Source organism: Centroberyx gerrardi, chromosome 12 (assembly GCF_048128805.1).
Source record: "Centroberyx gerrardi isolate f3 chromosome 12, fCenGer3.hap1.cur.20231027, whole genome shotgun sequence".
NCBI lineage: Eukaryota > Metazoa > Chordata > Actinopteri > Beryciformes > Berycidae > Centroberyx > Centroberyx gerrardi.
The window spans coordinates 6,526,550-6,551,011 of NC_136008.1; the positions used below are offsets into that span (position 1 = coordinate 6,526,550).

General features: G+C 43.3%; 1 protein-coding gene across 1 annotated transcript in view; it reads left to right on the top strand.

Moving 5' to 3' along the window:
- rftn1b (raftlin, lipid raft linker 1b) overlaps positions 1 to 23,858 on the top strand; it is an 82,638-nt gene extending 58,780 nt beyond the window's left edge. The window contains exons 7-10 of the mRNA XM_078287259.1: positions 4,626 to 4,744; positions 16,608 to 16,711; positions 20,608 to 20,683; positions 21,463 to 23,858. Of these exons, the coding sequence (XP_078143385.1) occupies positions 4,626 to 4,744; positions 16,608 to 16,711; positions 20,608 to 20,683; positions 21,463 to 22,155 (992 nt within the window). The 3' untranslated portion in view covers positions 22,156 to 23,858. The remainder of the gene's footprint in view (positions 1 to 4,625; positions 4,745 to 16,607; positions 16,712 to 20,607; positions 20,684 to 21,462) is intronic.
- The last annotated feature ends 604 nt before the right edge of the window (positions 23,859 to 24,462 follow it).

Below are 24,462 nucleotides of genomic sequence, written 5' to 3' on the forward strand. Positions count from 1 at the left end.
GGGGGTAGAGTTTGTTTACTGTAGAAGTGACAGTAATGGTGTTGACGGGGAGTTTGCCTTTGTTACTCGTATAGCTTAAGCTATCTCCAGACCCACAATGAGGATTTGTAGCCCGGGTTGTGAGACATTGAGCTATTCATATGCATGACAGTCAGCCCTCACTGGTTTCTAAATTTGGGCAAAGCCAATGGAGGGAGAGAAAGAGAGAGAGAGAGAGAGAGAGACAGATATCCAGGGAATATGAAATTCCAATAAGGTATTACTTTGCTGTGAAAAGAAATTTCGGGAAGGGAAACGATGCGCTAGCGTTTCTCTGAGACAAAAGTTGACGAGATGCAGAATTAGAACTCTGCAACGTTTGCGTGTGTGTGTGTCTATACAGTATGGGCATGTGTGTGTTCATGTTTGTATGCTTGTGTGCATATGTACAGTATGTATGCATGTGTGCGTGTGTTTCTGTGTGTGTGCTGTTGTGGGTTGGTTTCTCTTCGAGGGCATGGCACGGTGCATGTGTCCCTCTGCTCTGAGTTGCGGTCAGAAGACAGTTTGAGGACGTTTTTGTGGTTTCCCCCTCAGTTCGGTTTGTTTGGGCATATGAGTACACAGCAAATGCTCTCACACAATGGAACTGAAACCATTCAGTTCATTTCCAAACTAGCCTCGGAGCGCTTTGAAGTGAGAACATGATCCGACCCAACCACAGGAAGCATTGTGTATTAGTTGTGCTAAACAGGAGAGTCTAATATATCACAGAAGTGTGTTAAAAGAGGAAAATAGATCATGGTTGCAGTTCGCTGAACGCGAAAGAGTGCCAGCAGCATCCCCCTGTTTCTGCAAGCTGAATTGTAAAACCAAGAAATTAAGTGACAAGGTATCATTTATTTATTGAGAATCTCATTCCATGAGCAGTGGGATAATCCCTTGTTATACATCAGTACCACAACAGGCACACAAAGACTTTGACAGCATATGCGATGATCCACAAACGCTGCTGATGCTGATGCTGTGTTTACTCTGAAAGAAAGTCCTTTCTGACCAATGAAGGAAATGGCTGCTCCCACATAGCTTTTGTTGCTAAATTATGGTTAGCTCGAAATTTTGCAGTGTGAAAAGTAACCAAGCCAAAGTGTGAATGCAAAAAAAATAACTAACTGAAAACACCCTTAATGTTCAGTCATCTAGCTCTCAGTTCTGCTATTGTGTGTTCCTACGCTACAAGCTGAAGTCTGCCCAGTAACCCACAGGTACCAGGCCTCCAGCTGCCAAACCTTTGGCTCCAAGGGGAAGAGCTGCATCCAATCCACATTAGATACCCTCCTCTCTTCCTCTCTCTCTCTCTCTCTCTGGATTTCCGACTGTCCCGTTTGAAATATAGATAAGCTGTCAGAGGCCTGTCTCCAGCTCTCTGAGGCAGCGCAATGCACGCATGTTTAAATCATGTCAGCAGACATGACTTGGGGCAGGGTCACCTTATGGCTTGGCAGCGGTCAGCTGGACTTTGAACACACACGCACGCACAGACATATACACTGGTCTGTGCAAACACACACATACACACACACAGAGGAACACAATGTAAAAGCTTTATTTGAACCACTAAATTCTAATGTCATGTAATAATTTACAATTTTTTCATGTAATTGCATTATTTAATTTTTTTTTTGACTTTCAATCGTCGAATGATACAATAATCTTTCCCGGAAAAAGTCTGTACCTGCAAATTATCCTTCTAACCACTTGACCTAACAGTAGCTAGCCTACAGGGTTATTAATTGCTTAATTAAAAGCTGAGGAAATACAGGAATACAGGAAGCACAAGTTCAGTTTTCTACCAGTAGCCACAGTTTGGAGGCGGGTTAAATCTGTAAAAATTGAGCTGAAATTGCAACCGATTTTTGAAGCCAGAACATCTTTACTGCATTTGGTGACTCAATGTGGGCAGCTGCATTGGAACTACTGCCTGATGTGAACTTTTTCTGCTGTTGGCTCCATCAAAACGCTGTATGTTAAGAACAAGTTTGCGAACATGTCCAAGATATCGGGACCAAACAGCTTACAAACAGACAGTTGACGCGTGCAGCCGAGGGCTCACACCCACACGCCGAACACCCCTACAAACTCAACATGTCACCGTCTCCGAGCCTCAGTCAGAGTCTCTGTGTCAGCGCTGCCGACTTCCGCCGGGTGTCTCCTCTTGATCCCCTTCTCTGTCATTCTGGGTGCTGATTTCGGCCGCTGCGTGTCACTCGGTGTCACTCTCTGTCACCCTGCCACTCCCGCTGCCTGACTCTCCCTCCATTAGCTTCTGTGTCTTTCGGTCCCTCCGCGCTGTCACTCCCTGTTTTTTGGTGCAACCGCATTTGCATGCCTCGCCCCGCGACCTTGAGTGCGTGAGACACGGGGGGAGGAGAACAATTTCACTGAGGGCGCACTGTGGGTTTTGCAAGTGTAAACAACTTATTCTCAGTCGGCCCGCTGGCTGCTCCGCTCGGCTCTCAGTCAATAGGCGCAAGATAATGTTTATTCGCGCGCGCAACCGGTGCATTCCCCTGGCGGGCTGAGTGCTCCCAGCAACCTCCTCCTCCTCTCTCTCTCTCTCTCTCCCTCTCTCTCCCTCTTTCTGTCTGTCTCTCTCCCCTCTGCTCAGTGTCTGTGTGCATTATAGCCAGATACAGGCTGTTCCCTGTAAGGCAAAGAGACAGAAACCCTGTGTCGATCTCACCTGAGTGATCCCCGGGAACCGCCGGTGGGCCTCGGCGCCTCACGTCTCCGAGAGGGGCTCGTTTCCAATTATACGGCGAGGAGGGACGGCTGACGAATGAGGTGGAGGAGCGTGGGATGGGGGGTGAGGTGGGGGGAGGAGGGGGGGTGATGGGGGGAAGGCTGAGCGGAGGACGAGGTAAAAGGGGGGCAAGCGGGGGGGGATGGGATGGGGTGGGGTGGGGTGAACAACGACAGTGTCTGTATTTGAAAGAGCCAGGAGATGTCTGATGTCTTCAATTGAGCGCGCTCGGGTCCTAAATGGGTTTTTCAGGAGGGGGGGAAATAAAGGAGCCTGTCGTCCCTCTTTCTCTCTCTCTCTCTATCTATCTATCTATCTTTCTGACCCTCTCTGTCTTTCTGTCTCTTTCTCTGTCTCTTTGTCTTTCTGTCTCTTTCTCTGTCTCTCTGTCTTTCTGTCTCTCTGTCTCTCTGTCTGTCTCTCTCTCTGTCTTTCTGTCTGTCTCTCTCTCTGTCTTTCTCTCTCTCTCTCTGTGTCTCTCTGTCTTTCTGTCTCTCTCTGTCTCTCTCTCTCTGTCTTTCTGTCTGTCTCTCTCTCTGTCTTTCTCTCTCTCTCTCTCTGTGTCTCTCTGTCTTTCTGTCTCTCTCTCTGTCTTGCTGTTTCTTTCTCTCTCTCTCTCTCTCTCTGTCTCTCTTTCTCTCTCTTTCTGTCTCTGTCTCTCTCTCTCTCTCTCTCTTTCTCTGTCTCTCACCCTCTATCTTTCTCAGTCGCTCTTGCTCTTGATCACTCCCTCCTCTCTCTCTCTCTCTCTTCCTCTCTCTCCCTCTCTCCCTCTCTCTCTCTCCGCCGGCTCTCCAGCCGCCTCTCGTTCCCCTATTATTAGGGCCCAGTAATGAAATGTGGAGTGTCTCGTATTGGTGCTTGGGCCCCGGCAAACTGTATTAGTGTGTAAATGGTGTGGGAGTAATGAGAAAGCACTCAGGCCGGCCGGGAAGACTGGACTACGGGGCGTGTATTGTGTGCCTGTGTGTGTGAGTGTGTGTGTGTGTGTGTGTGTGTGTGTGCCTGCATGTAACGTGCATGTGCGTCAAACGAATGACAAGAGACACGGGGTGGAGTGGGAGCGTGGCTCGTGGGGGCCGGAGCGGTCTGCCTGTCTCGGATGCCAATCCTGTGTGTGTTAGCCTGCGATGGAGGAGAGGCTTAAAAAATCTGGTCAGCCTCACACAATCTCACTAGTGGCCTATAGCATCAGCGTCAATGTCTTTATGTGCCTCACTTAATTCAAGTCTTTTTCGGGTGAATTACGCAGGCTTAGCGAAAGGATTTGTGCTTTAATGCCTTATAGACTGGCTTTAAATCTGCACCTACATTTTCCCATCGCCGAAATGTGTCCATCTATCTAGCGCAGTGATTTCAGTCCTGGTCCTCGGAATACAATCCTGCTGGTTTTCTGTCCTACCAGCTAGTTAATTGCATTCACCTTGCACCCCAGCTGTAAATCAGTCTCTGATTAGATGGCTAGAATGAAAACCAGCAGGGCTCCGGGTCTCGAGAACCAGGATGGAAAAACACTGATGTAGAGTATAATCTCTCTTCTTCTTTTTTTCACATCCCAGAAGGGGAATACCTGCTCCCTTCTTTTACACTGTCTTTTTGCATAATGTATAAGTGTGCATTGCTCATACAAATGACCCACACCACTGGCTGTGTAATAAAGGGTTTTGTGTGTGTGTGTGTGTGTGTGTGTGTGTGTGTGTGTGTGTGTGTGCGGTGCTGGTTGGCTGAGTTATATCATTCTGTTTCCTCGGGCCTGCAGGGCCTGAAGGGGCGAGAGAGACAAGACAGACACGCTCCATCCTGTAAATACTCTTTTCATGGCTGGATTTCTCTTTCTCTGCAGATTTGCTGCCTAAGTCGGTGGAAAGCGTCTTCATCTTCCAGGAGGCGACCGAAGGCGAGCCGAGCGCGGCCACCCCGACGTACGACGCCATCGTGGTGGAGCAGTGGACCGTCATCGACGTGAGTGCACGGATTTTCATTTTCATCCTGGTTTCACATGGTTTTTGCTCCAGTGGAGAGGGAAGGATGAGCAAGTTTGTGCGCTCATCTAAAAGGCTGTGTCTTTTTTTCAGCAGATACATGTGTCTAGTTTGGAACCACACATGCTTGGGTTACTTTACATAATGTTTATTGATAACAACAATATTTAGGCACAGACACAGAAAAATAAAGGGGTGAACTGAAAGTGAAAATGGTTCTTTGGAGTGGTGCAATAGAAATGGTTCTTTAAAGACCGAGGTTCTTGCTCTTGCTCACTCCCTCCTCTCTCTCTCTCTTTCTATCTTGCTCTCTCTCCCTCTCTCTTTCACCTTGCACAATTGCACAATATATACTATGGAGGGGTTTGGTTATTTTTTTATATTTATGCCATCATCCACCATCCAATAACTAAGAATTAAGAACCTTTTAATATCTGGAAGTTCTATGGCATCACTCCAAAGAGACATTTTCAGTTCCAGTTCACACCTTTATTTTTCTGTGTGCATATCAGAACACAAAAGTTGAGAACTTGTGTTGTGAGAATTAACACAAATATGAGGCCAAAACAGACCCAGGTATGTGTTGAAATGGACGCATCCTTTTTCAGAGTCTGGTCCTCTTACACTGAAAGCGCTTGTCACTTGGACGTGTGCCCCTCCACCCCCTCCACCCCCTCCACCCCCCCCACCCCCACCCCCTCCACCCAATTTCGCCAACCTTTCCCCCGCAACCCCGAAGGCAAATCTGGCAAATCTCAATTTATGGGACATGTGTCGCGGTGGCTTGTCTTATCTGGAGCAAACAAGCCCTTATCTGCCCGCCGATTAGCGTCTCCACTCAGCACAAGTTCCAAGTTGGAAATTGATTTCTGCCTAGTGCTGAAGGGTTTGCGGCCATTTTTTATTGTCATGCATGTGTATGTGTATTTGTGTGAGTGTGTGTGCATGTGTCCGCGTACGAGTGTCCGTGCATACATGTGCGTGCGCGTGTCTGTATGCGCATGTGTATGAGTGTGTAAGTGTGTGCGTGCGGGGGAGTTTGTGTGTGTGTCTGTATGTGTTTGCCGATGCTATCTCGGTAATCGAATTTAGACTTTGGAGGCCCGGGGCTGTCCAAGTGTGAAAGGAGACTTTTGTCCCCCAAATGTGGCTCTCTGATTGTCCGGCCCAGAGCTGATGACCACATGTGCCAATAAAAAGAATCCTGCAATCCCCTGGCTTCAGCAATATACCCTTTCCCCCTCTGAGATGAATGGTAATACGGTTACAACTTAATGGATTTGAAGGCTCCTTTAGAAATGTCAACAGTGATCCAACACCAGGAGATCCAATCAACTCCGGGACTTCATCTAAAACTGTTTCACTCGGCTGATCCGCGCCATGCCAACATTAAACTGACAACACACTCTCTCACAAAGTGCGATCAGGGCCTCACATCATCCCCATTCATTGTGATAACCGTCTAAAAATTGATATGCAAAGTATCTTCGCGGCTCATTGTCGTTTCAGTGCCGGGGATAATTACAATGAAAAATAATGCTGAATATTGATTGCGAAGGGTGTTTTGGGTTTTTTTTTTCTTCTTCTTCTTTTCTCCCCAGTGCTTAACACTCTCATTTAGCCAAAAGTCTGACAGGTGGTTGGATTTATGAAGCTCACAGAACAGCAAAACAAGCTGTTTCACTGAGGGCATGCAATCAGCTGCATTGTGTTCAAGTGGGAAGAGTGGATGTTTTCGGGGACAGTGTCAGTATCACACAAAAGGGAGACTGTTGTAATTGTTAACTTTTTAATTGACTTACAACCAGTGATAGTATTTGCATGAGAAAAGGGCATCGCTTCTAAATCTACAGGTGTTGCAACAGGAGGCTGGTGATCATTTCATCTGACACAAATGTCAGCACATCAGATTACAAAGTATTGACACACTGCAGATATACTTCCCTATACACTAAAGCAGTGGTTGTCAACGTGGGGGTCCGGGGACCACCAGGGGTCCTTGAGAGGGTTCCAGGGGGTCCCCAGAAAAATGATGAATTGTTACATTTCAGCATTATTTCATTTACAAGAAGTTAACACAATTAGAGAATGTAGAAGAATGACTGTTTTGATCATAGTTTCACTGTTATCTCTCTGCCTATAATACAGATAGTCGTGGGATTCTGGACAAAATCATATCTGACAATAAACATGTTCTCAGATTTGGGTCTGAGAGACAAAATCTCATCAAATGGGGGTCCGTGGCCCTAATGTGGACTAAATTAGGGGTCCTTGATATGAAAAAGGTTGAGAATCACTGTACTAAAGTATATAGTATATAGTTTCATTTAGTTTATTTGTGCTGTGATAAAACACGGAAGTGAAGTGATAAAAAAACAGTGATTAAATAAAATGATAAGACCACAAAAAAGAAGATAAAAAATATAAACTTGCGCATGTGAGATAAAATCCCAAGGGTCAGAAACCTCCAAACAAACCAAAGAGAGAGATTAAACAAAAACACAAACAAACAGAAAAGTCAAGTTGACAGGCAGAGATACAAGAGATGTGGATAACAGAGTCTAAATGACAGCAGAAAACAGCATGGTGGGAAAAGGGGATGAAAACAACAAAAATGCATAAAATGACAGGCAAGAGGAATGAAAACAGATTAAAAACATAACACAGTATACTCAGCATGTGGACTGCTGCATATAGTCTCCATGAATATGCTGTATAGCAACACCATCAATGTTAAGCAGCTCATTCAAACATTTCTCAAGGCCTTGGATTGTTTCAGGCTCTCTCGCGGTCCATTCAGCGAGATGACACTCATTTGACATGACAGCGCACTACAGTACCTCAACGTTAATTAACATAGCTGTAATACAATTTAATACAAAACAGCAACTCTCTCTCAAACCGTGCCCCTCCTGTTTGCTAAATGTGCACTTAAGTTTACATTTTTTGGACCATTTAATTCAGGAAGTAACACAATGCAGATTTTGGACCGATGCCCTAAATACATTTAAAGATGCAGCGGTTGCCTACAAATAGCTGGCTTTTTCTCCTGCAGCAAATGAGCAAAATGACCTGAATAGGACCCATATGGGCGGCGGTGGAGTGCTCAAAATGAATAACTCATCACGGTCTCCGCTATGAAACTCCAATTAGGACCTCGCTCTCATCTCTTGTATCCTACGGGAAAATCAATGCAGGAGCTGCCTTGGACCTAATGTACTGAAAGCCCTCTCTCTTTCCACTGAGCTTCACAGGAGCAACAACAACTTGTTATCCTTCAGACCTTCAGACTAGCATCGGTCTTTAATACATTTACTTGCCAAGAGCTGCATGCTGCTGCTGCTGCTGCTGGAGCCCTGTGAGTATTTATTTATCAAGAGAGGCAAAGTACATTAGCAGGAAGTTGTTGTGTTTCCGGCAGTGTTTCTGTATCCAGATAAAACAGGGAGTGAGCACAAGAGGCACAAAAACATTGATGTTTGTGTGTTTTATTAAAAGATGAACTGATATCCCATTACTGCAGTAAGATGGTTTCTCAGCGGCTCTTTCATACGTTCTCAAAATGTTCTTTACAGCACCATAACATATTCTGTGTTATTTGGCCATGGTTCTCCAAAGGATCACCCTCAAAAGATTCTTTACTATAGCAATAATACCCGACTGGGCATTTTTTACTGTGATTAAGACTACGAGATGCGGCTCGGCGGCACTGCAGTACCTAAAATCACAGAAGAGACCAACCTCAAGGGTGTTATGACTTTTATATAATGGTTACCACTGCATTTCTACAGTGTGAACATTTGCGTCAAAGCATTAGACATAATTAAGAAGGAGAAAAGAAAGATTGAGAACGAGCGCCCTGGTTACCACAAGAAAAGCCTTTTTTATGGCTATTATCAGCAAGGCTGGAACATGTTTTTGTGATCTTTGATCTTTCTGAGTTTTGAATATCAACTCAATGTAAAATGGTTTAAAGCTGAAAGAGCTGCTCTCACTCTCTCTCGAGAATTTAAACTGAAGGATCTTGAGGCAGAGTCAATAAGGAGCTGCTTATGCTTTGTTTAGTCAGGATTTATGTAGGCTTTGCCCCTGAACCTGATGGTGTGCTATCGGTTTTGAGCTAACCCTTTTTGAGCACACAGGTTTTGACATCGCTCCTTAATTCTATGTTCTTATCTACAGTTACGGAAACATGACTGTCAGTAGGTAAAATTTTCTTTCAACCACCTCAGGCTATGCAGTTTGATGATGTCACGCGACTGCTTACTCCTTGATCCTGAGAACTCGTAACCTGAAAGACAACCAGAAAAATTGGAGGTGGAAGTTTTGAGAAAACGTCTACTCCTGCAGAATGACACCCTGAAAGTTCATATCAGTGGAACTGCAATTTAAAGAAGTGCAGTCCAAAGCCCTAGCGAGTGAAAGGAGCTTAACAGCGCCGACATTGTTGTCACTCATTCCCCCGAATTCACTAGCATCCCTGGCTTTGAAGAACAGCACTTCACAGTCTCCAGAAACCAAATTATGTCTAAAATGAGATTAGAGCCCCACATCACAGCATCAGCGTGGCAGCGAGGAATCTTTGAAGAAGTAACTTTAAGACACCGAGAGGACACCTCAGACATGGAATGTGTGTGTGTGTGTGTGTGTGTGTGTGTGTGTTTGTGTATGTGTGTGCTCAGTCACTCATCTTTATCTTCTGCTTGAAATCAGGTTCACACAAAAGCCGCCTAACTGCTGCAGAATGTCTTCTTCTGAGTTCAGTAGAATCGCTTTGTGCAAAGTTTCAATCAGCACAGCATGTAGATTTGTATTATTTCTATTGTCATGACTAGTGTATAATCTGTAGTGTATGCAATTGCAACGCCTGGACGTATGTCTGTCTGTGTGTGTGTGTGTGCTCGAGTCTGTGTGTATGCATCTTGTACAGCAAGGGTGCCAGAAAAGTGATCGTTACAGCGTATCCCTCGGCCATGATATCTCTATCCTCTGTGACTGAGGTGAGAGAGGAGGTGACCTAGATAGAGGCAGGGTAATTTGCACCGTCCCTGCAAGTGAGAGATGGAGCGCGCTCTGTCAGCCGACGTGACGATGATGCTGATAGCTTGGCGGATGGGTGACTTCTGAGAGGTTTTGGTTCTGGAAGCTGTTTATAGGGTGTAATTTCAGTTCAACAACCTGCGACCGGTCGTAACTTGCAGAATATGAGCTTAGCGGTATAGAGGCTTTGCACTTGCGTCACAAATATCGTCGCAAACATGTCTGATACCATCATGGAGGTCCACTGGACAACTGGCTGTACCCAAATATATAACAAAAGGGTGATTGTGTTGTGGGTGTATAGGTCAATTCATTAACAGTGAATAGTCTGATGAGGTGGATTGGCTTCCAAATTTAGGTTTTTGTGACACAAGAAACTACCTTGTCTTCTTGTCCCTCTACTCCAAAACACTCGTCTCAGTTAACCTAAAACAAACAGCTGATTTTTGGCGGTGTTGGCTAACTAGCTAACAGGCTAATTTAGCGAAGCAATCAATGTTATAACATGCAACCACCAGCCCATACTAATGCTAATGTTTGCCTCTACTAGATACATTAGCAAGCTGACATTATCTAAACACAGAATTGATCAGACGTGTCAGTGGGGAAATTATCAGTTCCCAGTCGGCCAAGTTGTACATTTACTGCTTTAAAACACAGCTGCTGGAGTGAATACTTTGACATTTGTGTTGCTGTGACAACATACATACCAGGAATATTCTTAGAATTTGAATGCCCTTTTTAAAGGCATTTGCATTATCATTACTGGACTGTTTCTGTAAACCTGCTGACCCCAGTAGTCTGTAAATATAAAGCTATATTCAGAGCCGGTGAAAAACGTAAGCACAGTTTTGTTATGTCTACCCTCCAAAGTTGGTGGAGGGGGTTTTAAGAAAAACAATAGAGCTGTGTTTTTGTTCGAGTGACTCAGAGTGCACTTTGAACTTCAAGCTGACCTCAGCTCGTTTGTCTTAGGTCTGCCCTCCCACGCTTTTGATAATACAGCCCCAAAATTACCTTTTCTAAAAAAAACGATAGTGTGGCGGTGGAGCAGCAAAAAGCTTAAAGGTTAGAAGTGGGCTTTTGACTAGAAGGTTGCTGTTTGGAAAGCCATCACCAGCTGAGAAAATTGTGGCAGTGGAAAGTGAATGAGGAACGCTCTCCCCTTCCTAAACAACTACAGCTGAAATGCCCTTCAGCAAGGTGGTTGTGCCGGGCCGCTCCCAGGTATGAATATGTTTAACTGTGTGAAGAGGTGCTTAAAAGGCGCAGCAAAACCCTTCCCCGGATAAATAAAGACACATACAGCATAGCAGTGAATACTTGCAAAAACAGAGAATATTGATGGATCTTCGTGAGTCAAAATTACCTTTTCTGTTACACAACTGTCAATACTTCAGAATTATTTGGCTCATTCAGATGGAGGCACTCAAATAAGGTCTCAGTTTGCTTTCAAATTGCCAGGTTCACATTTTAGATCCAAACTTCACTGACATTGCATTGTACTGATTGTACTTTTGTACATTGTACTTTTTGCCTGGGATAACAATACTCCCTGAAGGATAGATAAAGACATATTTTGCTATTGAAAATTCCCCTTTAAATCACTTAAACTGCAACTCCACTGTCCTTTTGATGTTTCCATGTGGTCCTGCTTAGCAGTCATGCAGATAACATCTAAGACAAACATGGCAACATGATTACTCTGTTTTAGAGCATGCAGGTTAGTGCTAGAGCGCTGATGCAGCAAGGTGGTCGAGCATAATAAGTCAGGAGGAGAGGGAGGAGACAGAGTCTGGGGACCGTGATTAATTCTCACCTACTCCGAAGAACAGAAAGCCATTACAGCAAAATTATTTCTCAATTTACTTTCTAGCCAGGCTTTGAAAAAGTGCCTGTTTCTGGGAGTGGTTCCAACATAAACCCCTAAAAAATGTAGATGCATCGCTCCCCCTAGGAACTCGGAAAGTAATGCCTGTGTAAATAACACTTAGAGCAGAGTCTTGTGTCCCAGCGATTAGCTCATATAGCGGCGGGTTGCAACCGGCTCTTGATATGCTAATGCTGAAGGCCTGTTTGAGGCATGAGATGTTCTGTCATCCCGGTCAATAAGAAAACTGTAGAAGAAAAATGAGGCATTGTGCGGTGGAGTGGGCTTAAGTGTTTTGTCTGCCTCATGACTTACTGCATACTGCATGCTGATCAATCCCTCTCTCTTTCTCTGTAATGGTCTCTCTGTCTTTGCCTCTTTCTCTCTCTTTCTCTCTCCACTATCTAATATCCCATTGTACAAGTGAAAGAAGCAAAAGTAGTAATTGTTGTTATTGTAGTAGTAGAAGTAGTAGTTGTTATAGTAGCAGTGGTAGTAGCCTAGTAGTTGTACCCGGGTAGCAGACCTCTACCACTGTTGCATGTAAAATCTGCCACACTATCACACCTTTGCCTTTACCATTGTATACCATTTGCTTACGATCCAAAGTACAACTACCAAACATGAAAAGTCAAAGCCATTACAAAGCCAATCAACCAATTTGAGCACGTCTGTCCATAAGCATACAAATCAGTTAAATGTTTGATGCAACAATGTCATAAAACCAGCAGTAAAAAAAATATATTTAACAAACCAGTGCCGTTCACTTTAAGACAAAATCCATCCTCCTCTCCTTTTGGATAAATTGTTCAATGACCCGGTCATAAAGTTGATTCATTGCTTTCAAATCCAAAAGGAGTTTCCTTCTTATTCCCAGTTGCTAGCTTGAGAATGCAGAACAAACCCTTTTAAAGGTTGGAGAATATCCAGATTTTCGGGTGTTGGACGTCCTTTTTTAAATATCTCTAGCTTTTCACTAACGGTTCACCTGCAGAAAGACAATAAATCCGCAACGATGTCAGACTTTTCTCCACTTGCTGTCATTTTCACTACGCTAGCTAAACCGCGCGCTGAGATAGCGATTGCGTTCACCAACAGACACCGCACGGCGCAATCGGGGATTCCTAACCCTAACCATGGGAAAATCTGAAAGAATACACCCAGAGGCTACAAATCCAAATTTGATTGGTTGATCAAATTGTCTATCCCACATTAAGCTCTTATTCAAATTAATAGCCAGGGTATTCCACTGAGAAACCGAAGGCCCTGAAGGGAGAAGGCGAAGTAGAAATTCCACCCAGCAACACCAGAGACAAATTCTGATTAGATGAATTTTTCCGACACACATAACTGCCAAAAAAAGAACATTTCTAGACACGCACAGACACTCACAAATATAAGATGGTTCAACACATAATATAGACAAAACAGATTTCTTGGACACAATGTTTTTCTTTTTCCATTTTAGCATTTTAGGATTCTAGAGCCTTCAGAGAATACCTTGAGGGCCCTGAAGGCTCGCCACTAGTAGTAGTAAGTTGTTGTTGTAGCAGCAGCAGTAGTACTAGTAGCAGCAGTAGTAGTAGTAGCCTAGTAGTTCTTGTTGTGACAGCAGTTGTAGTAGCAGTAGTAGTAGTTGTAGTAGTTGTTGTAGCAGCAGCAGTTGTTGTAGTAGTAGTAGTAGTTGTTGTAGTAGTAGTAGTTGTTGTTCTAGTAGTTGTTGTAGTGGTAGCAGTTGTACTAGTGGTAGTCAGTAACTTCCTTTATCACTGAAACACTACAAGTGATACAATATGCAGAACAACCACAACTAACAAAGCACAATCATAATGACAATGACATAATGATAATACTTTATTGTCAGATCCAGTCTGAAATTTTTCTTGCATCACAGCAGCTCCGTTTGCAACATCACAAAAAAGACAAAAATTAAGACAGGACACAAAGATACATACATTCAACATATCATTACAATCACAAAAGATAGTATTCAAGGCCCTTCAACGTGCATTTGATCTCCTCACAGTGACAGAACAGAATACACTGGTAACCTACAAACATACTGTACAGCATATACTGTAGCTATCAGTTCCTATGCTACAGGGAACCCACACTAAAAGGATGCGTAAGTACAATTTGTTCATATCAGGTCATGAAAATAATCTTTTAAGAAAAAAATACGCTTTGATATGCCTTACGAGTGTGTTTCAACATGCATGACTGCACTGGGTGATATATAGGCCGACAATATGTTCTTTCATTATATCACCTGAGCGTGAGGTTCATTACTTGTTGTGTATGTGATGTAGTGTACATTGTCACTATTAAAGCTGCACAAGGCAACTTCACACATTGGCGGCTCTTAATGGTGGCAAGAGGTAAACTGCACACAGCAGACTCATGTTTACCAACCCGGCCAGTCTGTGATGCTTTACATTAAAAGAAACCAAAGAGACAAGAGAGGAAAAGATCTAACGTTGGTGAGTCCAGCTTTCTCTCTGTTTAGATTTCAATCTGAAAGGTCTCAATTAGTGGAGATGGGACACTCTTCTCTATTGCAGCCTCACTTTGTGATTTATGCTGATTAAATGGATGTTGTTTTACATGAAAATCTTGCCTAGTGTAGCTTTAATTATGGAATATATCCACAGTACAGTAAAGGCTAATGTTGCCTATGTAGGTGTGATGTGTTGTCAAGTCTCTTTTCTGATGTGTCAAGGCTCATCAAGGCTCTTTTCAGTTGAGCAGTATGGAGTCTGTGGAGTTTTGTGGTGTACGTTCATTCATGTGCATACCGCCAAGTGTAACTGTCTGGAATTCATGTAAAAACTGCTGAGACGTTTGTTTTACTCTTCCGCTTTGAAATAAAAGGAATTATTTTGCATAGCCCACAACTTGGGCATCCTTTCGAGAATGGAAAACCCTTCCTTTCAGGTCTCAAAATAAGTGGCAGCTGTGTGTGTGTGTGTGTGTGTGTGTGTGTGTGTGTGTGTGTGTGTGTGTGTGTGTGTGTGCGTGCGTACGTGCGAATGCATGTGTTGTGACTGGTGTGTTGTGGTTGTTCAGTCAGGGCAGGTGCAGAGATATCGAGCATGGCAAACCACACACCCTTCCTGTGTGAGCAGAGATGCGTGCTGTGCGTGTGTCCGTGTGGTATACCTTAATGGATCTGTTTGTGTGTGTGTGTGTGTGTGTGTCTGTATGTGAAGAATTAAACACAGGTGTCCCACCCAAGAAAAAACTGAATCTAATTTTTTGAGCATCATACAATTGTTGATAACATCTGTTGTAAAGACATTGGCGCAGTTATGGATCATTTGATGGCATGTTAACAGCGCACCCTGTGTTAAAATGTTTACTACACACTGAGCTGTTTCACACAAGCAACCTGTTAGTCCCAGACATGTTCCAACTGTGCTGCAATTCCTGTCATGACTGGAACTGGTTGCCATGCTGACTCATGTGGCAACCAGGGAGCCAGTTATTGATTTATATTTGTTTTCTCTTGTTTTTTTATTCTTCTCTGTGTACACTACTTGGAAAACAACTTTTCAGACATTACACAGATGTTATATAAAAGCCATAATATCTGACAGGGAGTTTTGTTTTGTTTTGTTTTGAGATTTCATACTTTAGTGATGCTGACAGCACTTGACTGCATCTCATAGCTAGATGCATCACCGATGTATCTGGAATCACAATAAAGAACAACCTGTCGGGTATTATTGCTAGGAGTGTGTGTGTGTGTGTGTGTGTGTGTGTGTGTGTCTGTGTGTGTCATGGTTGTGTTTGAGTGGAGGTGACAGGGGATTGTTACACTGCAGTAAAGCTACAGGAATCTGTCTTGATCGTATTGGTGCAGAGGCATATAGACAATGGTACAAGGGCAATAGGATTTCACATACAATCCAAAGGGACAGTGTAAGACCAATAGACAGTAGACTATACATATCATTCTACAGTAGAGGCTTTGCACTTGCATCACAAATCTATCACCCGCAGCTGGTGTCATCATGGAGGTCCGGTGGTGATGTTGCTGTGCACAAATAATAGCTAAATATAGGCAAATAACAACCAGGCAGAAAAGGAAAGATACCTTGAAAAAGATTGTTGTGGTGTGGATGTAGGTCAATTCAGTCACGTTATAAGTAAAAGTGAATCGTCTGATAAGGTAGATTCATTTCCAAATTTAGATTAATGTGTCACTACTGCGTCCCTCACTACTCTAGTACTAGTTTTAGCTTGAGAAACATCAGTCAACCTAAACAGTCAGACAGTTGTTTTTGGCATTGTTAGCTTGCCAAATAGCTAGCAGGCTAATTTTGCAAACAACTGATATTAACATAAACACAAACATTAGCTTCTACTAGATAGGCCTATGTTAGATAGTGTGCAAATCAGATGTGTTTACAACAAGACAGCGATGGTTAGCTAACAAACTGACATTATCTAAACACAAAATCAACCTGATATCAGTGGCGGAAAAAAATCTGTTTCCAGTCAAAAACAGCACAGAAATTCAAGTCTGTTGAATTCCGATGAGAAGTTATAAGTTGAGTTATGCATTCAGTTTGCAGCCACTGCTGCCCTCGAGCTGTGGACCTCCACTATGGTCGCCAGAGGTTGTGTTACATCACCCGAAAGCCCTCTGTACACATTCAACATTTAAGCACTGTGATTCAAGCACTGTCTAAATCATGGATGGGCCACGGAGGGCCAGGAGTCTGCAGGTTTTCATTCCAACCAAAGACTATAGCAGGGGATTTCACTGATTAGCACAACTTGAAACAGCGAAGACGAACTAATCATTGAAATCACCTGGTGTGGTGAAAACCTGCATATCTATACTCGATATCCAGAGTGTATATGGTATAGAATGATTTACAGTTTGAGCTCAGGCCAGGTTTTAATATGTGTCTTGCTTTCTCCACAGGGTTTGCAGGTGAAGGCAGACTATGTTCCCCTGCTCCAGTCTCTGGCCACGTACGGCTGGAGACTCACCTGTGTGCTGCCTACGCCTGTTATCAAGACTAACAGGTAATAACACTCATTTGACTATTAAAGGGGCGTTAAGCAATCTAGGACCACTATGGACCTCAAATTGCGGCCAGTACTCCAGCTCTCTGACTCAGGCCTACATTAAAGCTAATATGGAAAAATGGAAGTACAAATCTATTGTAGACACTTAGCACAGAACAGCCTATATGTAATGGGTTTCAGATTCTCACTTTCCCTGTCTTTCCTTAAGTGCAATTCAGTTCAGTTCAAGATTTTTGTCCTACATGGGAAACGTGCAGCAAGGTATAAATTGCAAGATATACTCACGGCAGACAAAATATATAGAAAACATATATAACACATTAAATAAACACAGTAAGACACATCAGATGAACAAGGAATCAAAGTCTCTCATTAAAGAGAAAGCACATTTTGAGAGATCACATGGCATGGTTACAGATACAACTGAGGTGCTAAAATGAAAATCGGCTTTGTGGCATACACAAGTTTTTGTTCAAAGGAATATGACAGATTTAAGAGAATCTGGTCTGGAAGAAACTGACCTAAATCTGTACCAATTCAGGCAGAGCTTCAAGCGAGAGAGCCGCTGTGAAAGTTAAAAAGCAGCAGCTCAGTCTGCTGGTGGAAAATCTCTTCACAGAAATGTAACGGTTCCTCAGCTAAGCCTGTGCTGACTCATCATTCATGACTGCTATATGAGTGTACATCCGCTTATGGTCAAAGGCCTCCCATGTTCTCAGTCACACTTAAGCGCTTCGCTTCGAACCAGCGCTCTAGTTGCATTTATTAGTCGAAATGCTGATAACATATAGTAAAATATTTTACACCAAAATGGTCAGTGGCCTTTTCACAGTAATATGGCTCCATGTTCTCTGTAACACTTCAGTGCTTCACGTCAAACCACTTAAAAATTTAACAATACATGTTAGAAAATGCTATACTAACAATATACTAAGATTAAAAAAAATTTAAATCTATAAAATTCAAGTAAAAATCAAAGTAAAAATACTTTTAAAGTGTTCACCTAAAATAATACTTAAAAATATTCAACTATATACTATTAAAATAAAATAAAATAATGATACTAATAAAATACTAGCAAAAAAATGAATGGCACACTGTACTAGTTAAACACCATGCAGTAAAATATTTTAAACAGTAAATAGTAGTTTTAAATACTATACAAATAAAATGTTTTACACTCATAAAATGTACAATATGACATGTTACTGTACATCTCCACACTCACTTGCCCCCTCATACAGTAAATGCTCGTCTTAAACACTATACTAGTAAAACACCAGTAAAATAATGTAACTGGTTAGAGTAAGCCACTACATGTATTTTCCCTCCTATAGTAAATGCTAGCCTTAAATACTATACCAGTAAAATGCTAGTACAATATTTTGCATCACTAAAATGTACATAGTGACGTGTTATGTCATGCTAATGAAGTGTGCATGTAGTACTTCCATCAGTGCACTGACCGAGTGTTTGTTATGCCCCTGCCTCTGCTGGTCATGTTTGTGACCGTTTCAGAGCATAGCTGATTAATTACCTCTCTATTTTCATCCCTTGTTTTTTTTTTCTACCTTCCCTCCCTCTCTCTTCCCTTTCAAAATGCCACAACACAACAGAGCAACATGGCTAATTAATCAGAGTCGGCCTAGATACAGTACAAGACAGAGCTCATTTCTCTCCCTGCCTCAAAAACATTTTGTGCGCTGAAATAATGGTTGATGATCTATTTCGCATTAGCTCTAGTCATTACACTTGTTTTTCGTGGTGTTGACTCCTCCATTTTTAAATAGCAAATTTGCAAACGCGCACTTCTTGTAGTCTGAGGGTTTGCAGCCTGCACTTCATCTGGAAGGGTCGGATAAGTGTCAGTGATCTCAGCGGCATCTCAAATTAATGCTAACTGGGACTCAATGGCTTCTCTACGCAACATTAATTTATGTAGTTGTCTCAGAACATGCATTCTTGCATGCGGCATTCAATTAATGTAGGCGTTAATTACATTTTCAGTTCAGTATTCGGGGATTTACTCCCATCATAAACTATAGAACATATGGACATATTTATACCAAGAAAACAAGAAAGTTCACACACACCAATTAATGAAAGCAGGTATCTAATCATCTTAGTTTTTGTAAAAACAATTTATTTGAGATACAAACTAGTGAAAAATGACATTTTTGGATGCAGCATTAGTTTTGTGCAATTTTATTCAAGTGGCACTTTGCAACGCCGGTGTGCAGGGTTTTTTTTCCTACAGATGAAGCCACCAACAGGTACATTTGTCCAAAAATAGACACAGGCTATTGCTCTTCTATAAAGCCTCAAGTTATAATAGTGAGGCTGACACTGACAGGCAACAGTGGGTTCTGTAAAGGCCTGTAATTTTCTAAGCCATCCACTCCTTTCTAGCTTAATGGGCTGGGGCTTTTTGCTGGGAACTCCGGTTAGTTCTCGGCTTTGATTCGCCAGGAAGCCGTCCAGCATTCTGACAGCCTAGAAAATAGCTTATGGATAAACGATGGAAGGAAGGCGGTAATGGGAAAAAAGAAGGTGTGGTGGGCTTTGGATGGTTTAGATAGTAAGCCTTGTGCTGGAGGAGCCTCAAGCCCATTTGATGTTGAGAAAGGGAAGATTTGTAGCTGGCTTTTAGGGTTCTGCTGCGATCATAAACTTGCCGTCATTCCTCATGTGCAAGGTGGAGCATGCAGCTTAACTCCAGACTGCATCTAGACATGCATCACGCGCATGTGTGTGCGCGCGCGCGTGTGTGTGTGTGTGTGTCTAATTGAACCTGTGCCTGATAGCGGCAAAGGACAACATATCTCTTTTTAAGCCATGACAGATAATGGTGAGAGCTAAAGAGGAGGGGGAAAAAGAAGAAGAAACGAATAGTAAAACTGTCAAAAACCAGGCTGACAAAGGAGATACAGGCGGAGAGGTAAAACAGAGAGGACAGCTAGTTAGCGAGAGCACAGTCGGCTGAGAAGAAGGGGTGAGCGTGACAAAGACGAGCGGAAAAAGAAAGGGAGAGAGAGCGAGAGAGAGACAGGAAGCCCACTCAGAAATGAATCTGCGTTTCCTGCCCCGATTAATCTGTCAACTCGAGTACTTGTGCAGATTATCCTCCTCAGAACACAGGAGTGTGACATGTGCATGGGACGGGGGATTATTTTAGGGGAAGTTGAGGAGAAGAGAGAAAATTAATGTTCTGAAGAAACCAGCAGAAGTCGGCTCACAAGGGCACACACACACACACACACACACACACACTCAGACAAAGTATAGAATAGAGTTAGCATCTTGGCTTTTGAACCCTTGCGTGTGTCTTCTCTAACTCGGCACAACCTGAATGTAGGAGGAAATGACAGAGAGATGAAAGCAGTGAAGAGGTTGGGGCACAAATGTGTGGGTTTCTTAACCTTAACTGCAGATAACAGTATATGGAGCATGAGCAGCGGACAGAAAACATTTGACTATCTCGATGGAAGAGGGTGAACAGGAGGGTGAATCCCTCGCTGTCGTAGCACTTTTTAACTCAAATGCTCAAGGAGTATTTGTCTGGCTTTATCTCGACTGCAATTTGTCAGGCATGAAAAAAAAAGTTGCTTTAAAAACAAGATTGTAATGAATTGTGAAAAACCTGTCATTCCCTGTAACACAATCTCTTGTCTAGCTCATTTTTTCTCTCACTCATTCTCATTTGTAAATGAATTAGTACCTAAGAAGTTTAATCAAAGTGTTTGATGTAAGAAATAAATCAGATTCTTGTTTCTCATTTTTCTGCGTATTTTCTCTTTTCTCCTCTCTCTTCCTTTCTCACCCTCCCCTCCCACCTCCCTCTATCTTTCCCATCCTTCTCGGTTTCTCTCCGTGCCTCTTTCCTCATCCTCCAGTGATGGAAGTCTGTCCACCAAACAGATCGTTTTCCTGCAGAGACCCATCTTGGGCCGAAAGAGGAGGGAATCCAAGGTACGTGACCTCGCATTCCTCTCAGTGTTTCTCTTGGCTAATGTGGGGTCTCCTCATAGCTGTTCTCTCACCTGCTAGCCATATATCCAAGGCCAACATCACCCCTTGCCACCCCCGATTCCACAGCTGTTTTTGTTCTAAGTAGATAAATACGCACAGCTTCGGACAAATGTGAATGAACCCCTTTCTGTTTGAGATATGAGGAATTCTGCAGCAACGGACAAATGTGTTGTTTGGAAAAGCAGGGTTGGTAATGCTTTCTGTGTGACCCCAAATAGTGGTGATAACCTCTAAGTCTCACCTTTGTCCACAACGGAATGAATCCATGTTGATGCTTTCTGTGACCCGAATTTAAACTGCCGTCACAACAACAAATCTAATAGGCCCTAAGCCTCAAAGTCAAGCAGGGAATTGCTAGCGTTCACAAGATTTTCTTTGCCCGTTTCTCTGCTGTTTATCTCGGAGTGCTCTATATCCCTGCAGTGTGTATATCCCTGCAGCGTGTTGTTCAGGTAATCTAGGATGTATTGCTTGAAATATATGCCTGTTTGTTTGGTCGGACTGCAGGCCTCGAGGACATCAATAACTTCCCTTCAAATGGCCTCAATTTCCTTCTCTGCATCAATGAGACTCATTTGAATTAGCTTGTTATCCAAGTGCAATATTAGATCCATTGTGATCCATTTTTAATTAAGTCTGCGTGTACCGCCTCATGCCCAGCAGCGTATTGACACAGTGACGGCACATTCCACAAACGTGTAAACTTTGCTTTTTTTCAGAAACTGATCTTCAAAACCCGAAGCAAGTCCAACAAGAACTGCATCAAAGATGCAGCAAAGAACAAGAAGAAGAAAAAGAAAACAACAGCGATGGAGAAGGATCCGGAAGATCCAAAGATTCTTGATGACAGGGAGAAGGTTGCGAAAGAGGAAGCCAAGAGCAGAGATGAAAGGGCGAACACAACAGAGGTAGAGGCAGGCTGTAAAGAAAGTGAGACAGATAAAGAAGGGGAGGCAAAGAATGAGGAAGATAAAAAGATTGATGATGGGATTGAAATTGGCATAGAGACTGTCGAAAAGAAAGATGGAGGTGCAGAGACAAAGGACAAAGGAGCAGAAAACGGCACAGCAGAGGCGGGCGGAGAAGAAAAGACAACACAGGAAAAAGAGGGATCGAAAGAGAACGGAGAGCCTTTAGAAAACGGAGAGGTCGAGGACGCGGCAGAAGCCGTCGTGACTGTCGAAACGGAGCGAGAGACCAAAGACGAGGCGAACGAGGGAGGAGTGGAAGTTGAAGCGGTGGTTGAAAACGGGTTAGAGACAGAGGAAGAGAAAGAAGAGGGTGGAGGTGGAGAGAGCACTACCAAACCAGAGATGGAAGAACCAGCGAGCGTGGAGGTCATCGCTAAGGAGATTGTGGCAGATGCACAGGCCGCGCCGACCAATCAAAGCCCTGAAGAGACTCAAGAGTAGTCCCAAGCAGCCAATCAAGGCTTTTCCCCACCCTACCTCTCAAATTCCCCACCTTGAGGACAGGTTCCAGCCCTGGAACACAATGTTACCCTTGATCTGAATCAATGGGGCTTGGGTCCCTATCGCTGCAGCATTCTCCACTCCTACCATCATGCTCTTCTTCATAGACAAGTCCCCTGCAATCTGCCGCAGTGTAGCTATGGAACAATTTCATGTAACCGCAGACATCGGTCCTACTGTATAACCACACATACTGAATGTATATATCCAAAAACAGGAGATCCTGACGCGGGATAGTCACCTCGGAGTCACTGGAAAAATTGGAGTTTATGATCGGACCGATGAGGATCAACAGGGTCCAATGGGGGTGAGAATCTAGAAAAGGCCATGATCAGATAGGACGCTTTTTTCTCTCTTGCTCAAACACAGGCAGAGAGAGCAAAGGGGGGGGAAACAAAGGGGATGACGTTGCTGAAAATGAAAATGGACAGAAGAAAGTCAGCGATTGCGCTGCTTGCTCTTCAAGGAAAGGGTGAGGAGATCCTGAAAGGGTGAGGAGGCCCCGAAACGGAGGGTGCGAGTACGTGACGTCGTCCGAGGGAGAAGAGAGCGCCGAGTTTTATCGTCTCATCCAAGAGTTCTGCCTAGATAGCGGCCGCTTCAAGGGCTACTTTCGCCTGACAGTGGAGCAGTTTGAGCGGCTTGTTCAGTTTGTGAAACCGAAGATGTCACGTCCAAAACACAAGGTGCATAAGTCGGAAGAGACGCACGCCTGCCACGACCGCTCCTTTGAAAATAACTGAAATAAAGACGCAGGTGTGTTCAAAAAAAGCGTCCTATGTGATCACGGACTGTATCGCCATTTCCCGTTCCTTTGTCCTGTGTACCGTAGTTAGTTGTGTTGTAGAAGGAATTTGGAGGAGAACTCTGGTAGAGGTGATGGTAAAGGCATTTGTTGCGACAGGCAATCCAAAGTAAAGTGAAGAGATAATTGTTTACGCTGAGCTCTAAGCCGTCAAGTGCTTCAAAGAGAGCCGATAATCACTCTTTGGTGTAGTGTGCTAAGCTCACCTTGCATACAGAATGTTCCATATTCAAGCCAAGTTAGATAAGGATGTGAAATGCAGCTGAATGTTTGCGGCTCGGGGGCAGAACCCATATTTAGACGCACCAGGTTACCTTTTAGAGTTTACATATTGGAGCGAGTATTTATTTCTGCCCAAAGTTGCATTTTTAATTACATTTCCAATTAATAGTCATACACAAAAGCACTTGTCAACATGGAAGCAAGGGTAAGCTGTCTATTCAGGACCAAGGCTGGTTATTTACTGAGACCAAAATAGAGAAAGATTGAGAGAGCGAGAGAGAGAGAGAGAGAGAGAGAGAGAGAGATTGTGAGAGAGAAATAGAGAGATTGAGAATGAGAGAGAGAGAGAGAGATTGTGAGAGAGAAATAGAGAGATTGAGAATGAAAGAGAGAGAGAGAGAGAGAGAGAGAGAGAGACCACAGCACATAAGGAAGTCAAATAAAAGAAATGAATAGGCTAATTTAAAATAACGGCCATTTGCATCCCACATTCCCCGTCGACTTTTCTTTCATTATTTTACCTCCAGCTCTTTAAGCACCTCTTAACAGGCGTCATTTCTGACAATAACCAAGTCATAATGTGTTGTTTCATGGTTTCATGTTGCTTTCCATTTAAAAGGGGGGGGGTGATGGGGTGGGGGGAGGGGGGGCGACATTCATGCCATAGAGCTCTCATTAGCTCACTAATGGATTTTGTCAGTGGGGTATCTGTCAGGAATCATACATTTATAATGGGGGTCACTTATTGGGGGAGCTATTGACAGCAGAACACCTCAGCATGTCGAGCAAATAACCTTCACATTTAATGGTGATGTCATACGGACTGATTTGCACTGAGGGAGAATATAACCTGCATTTGAAGAGTTGTGTTCCAAAATGCCACATATCCATTTTGAAAAAGAGAAAAAAAAAAACAAAAAAAAACATTGCCTACAGTTCATCATACGATATCTCTAAAATATCTGTCAGAGAACCCATTTGTAAAAACGTTATAATTTTGTCAATCAAGGACTCAAGCTACCTTCTGTCCTGCTGCACAAGGACTATAATTTGTTGTCATTTGGATTTCATTTTGTAAGAATAGGTGTCACTTTTGTCAAATGGTGGATATCTCGTTTTGGGATGAAACTCTTCATTTACAGACAAGTGTGACTGACGATGTTGAATATGTGCGTCCCATTTGGGGATTAAGCCACTGGCCATTGAGATTTTTTTTTTCA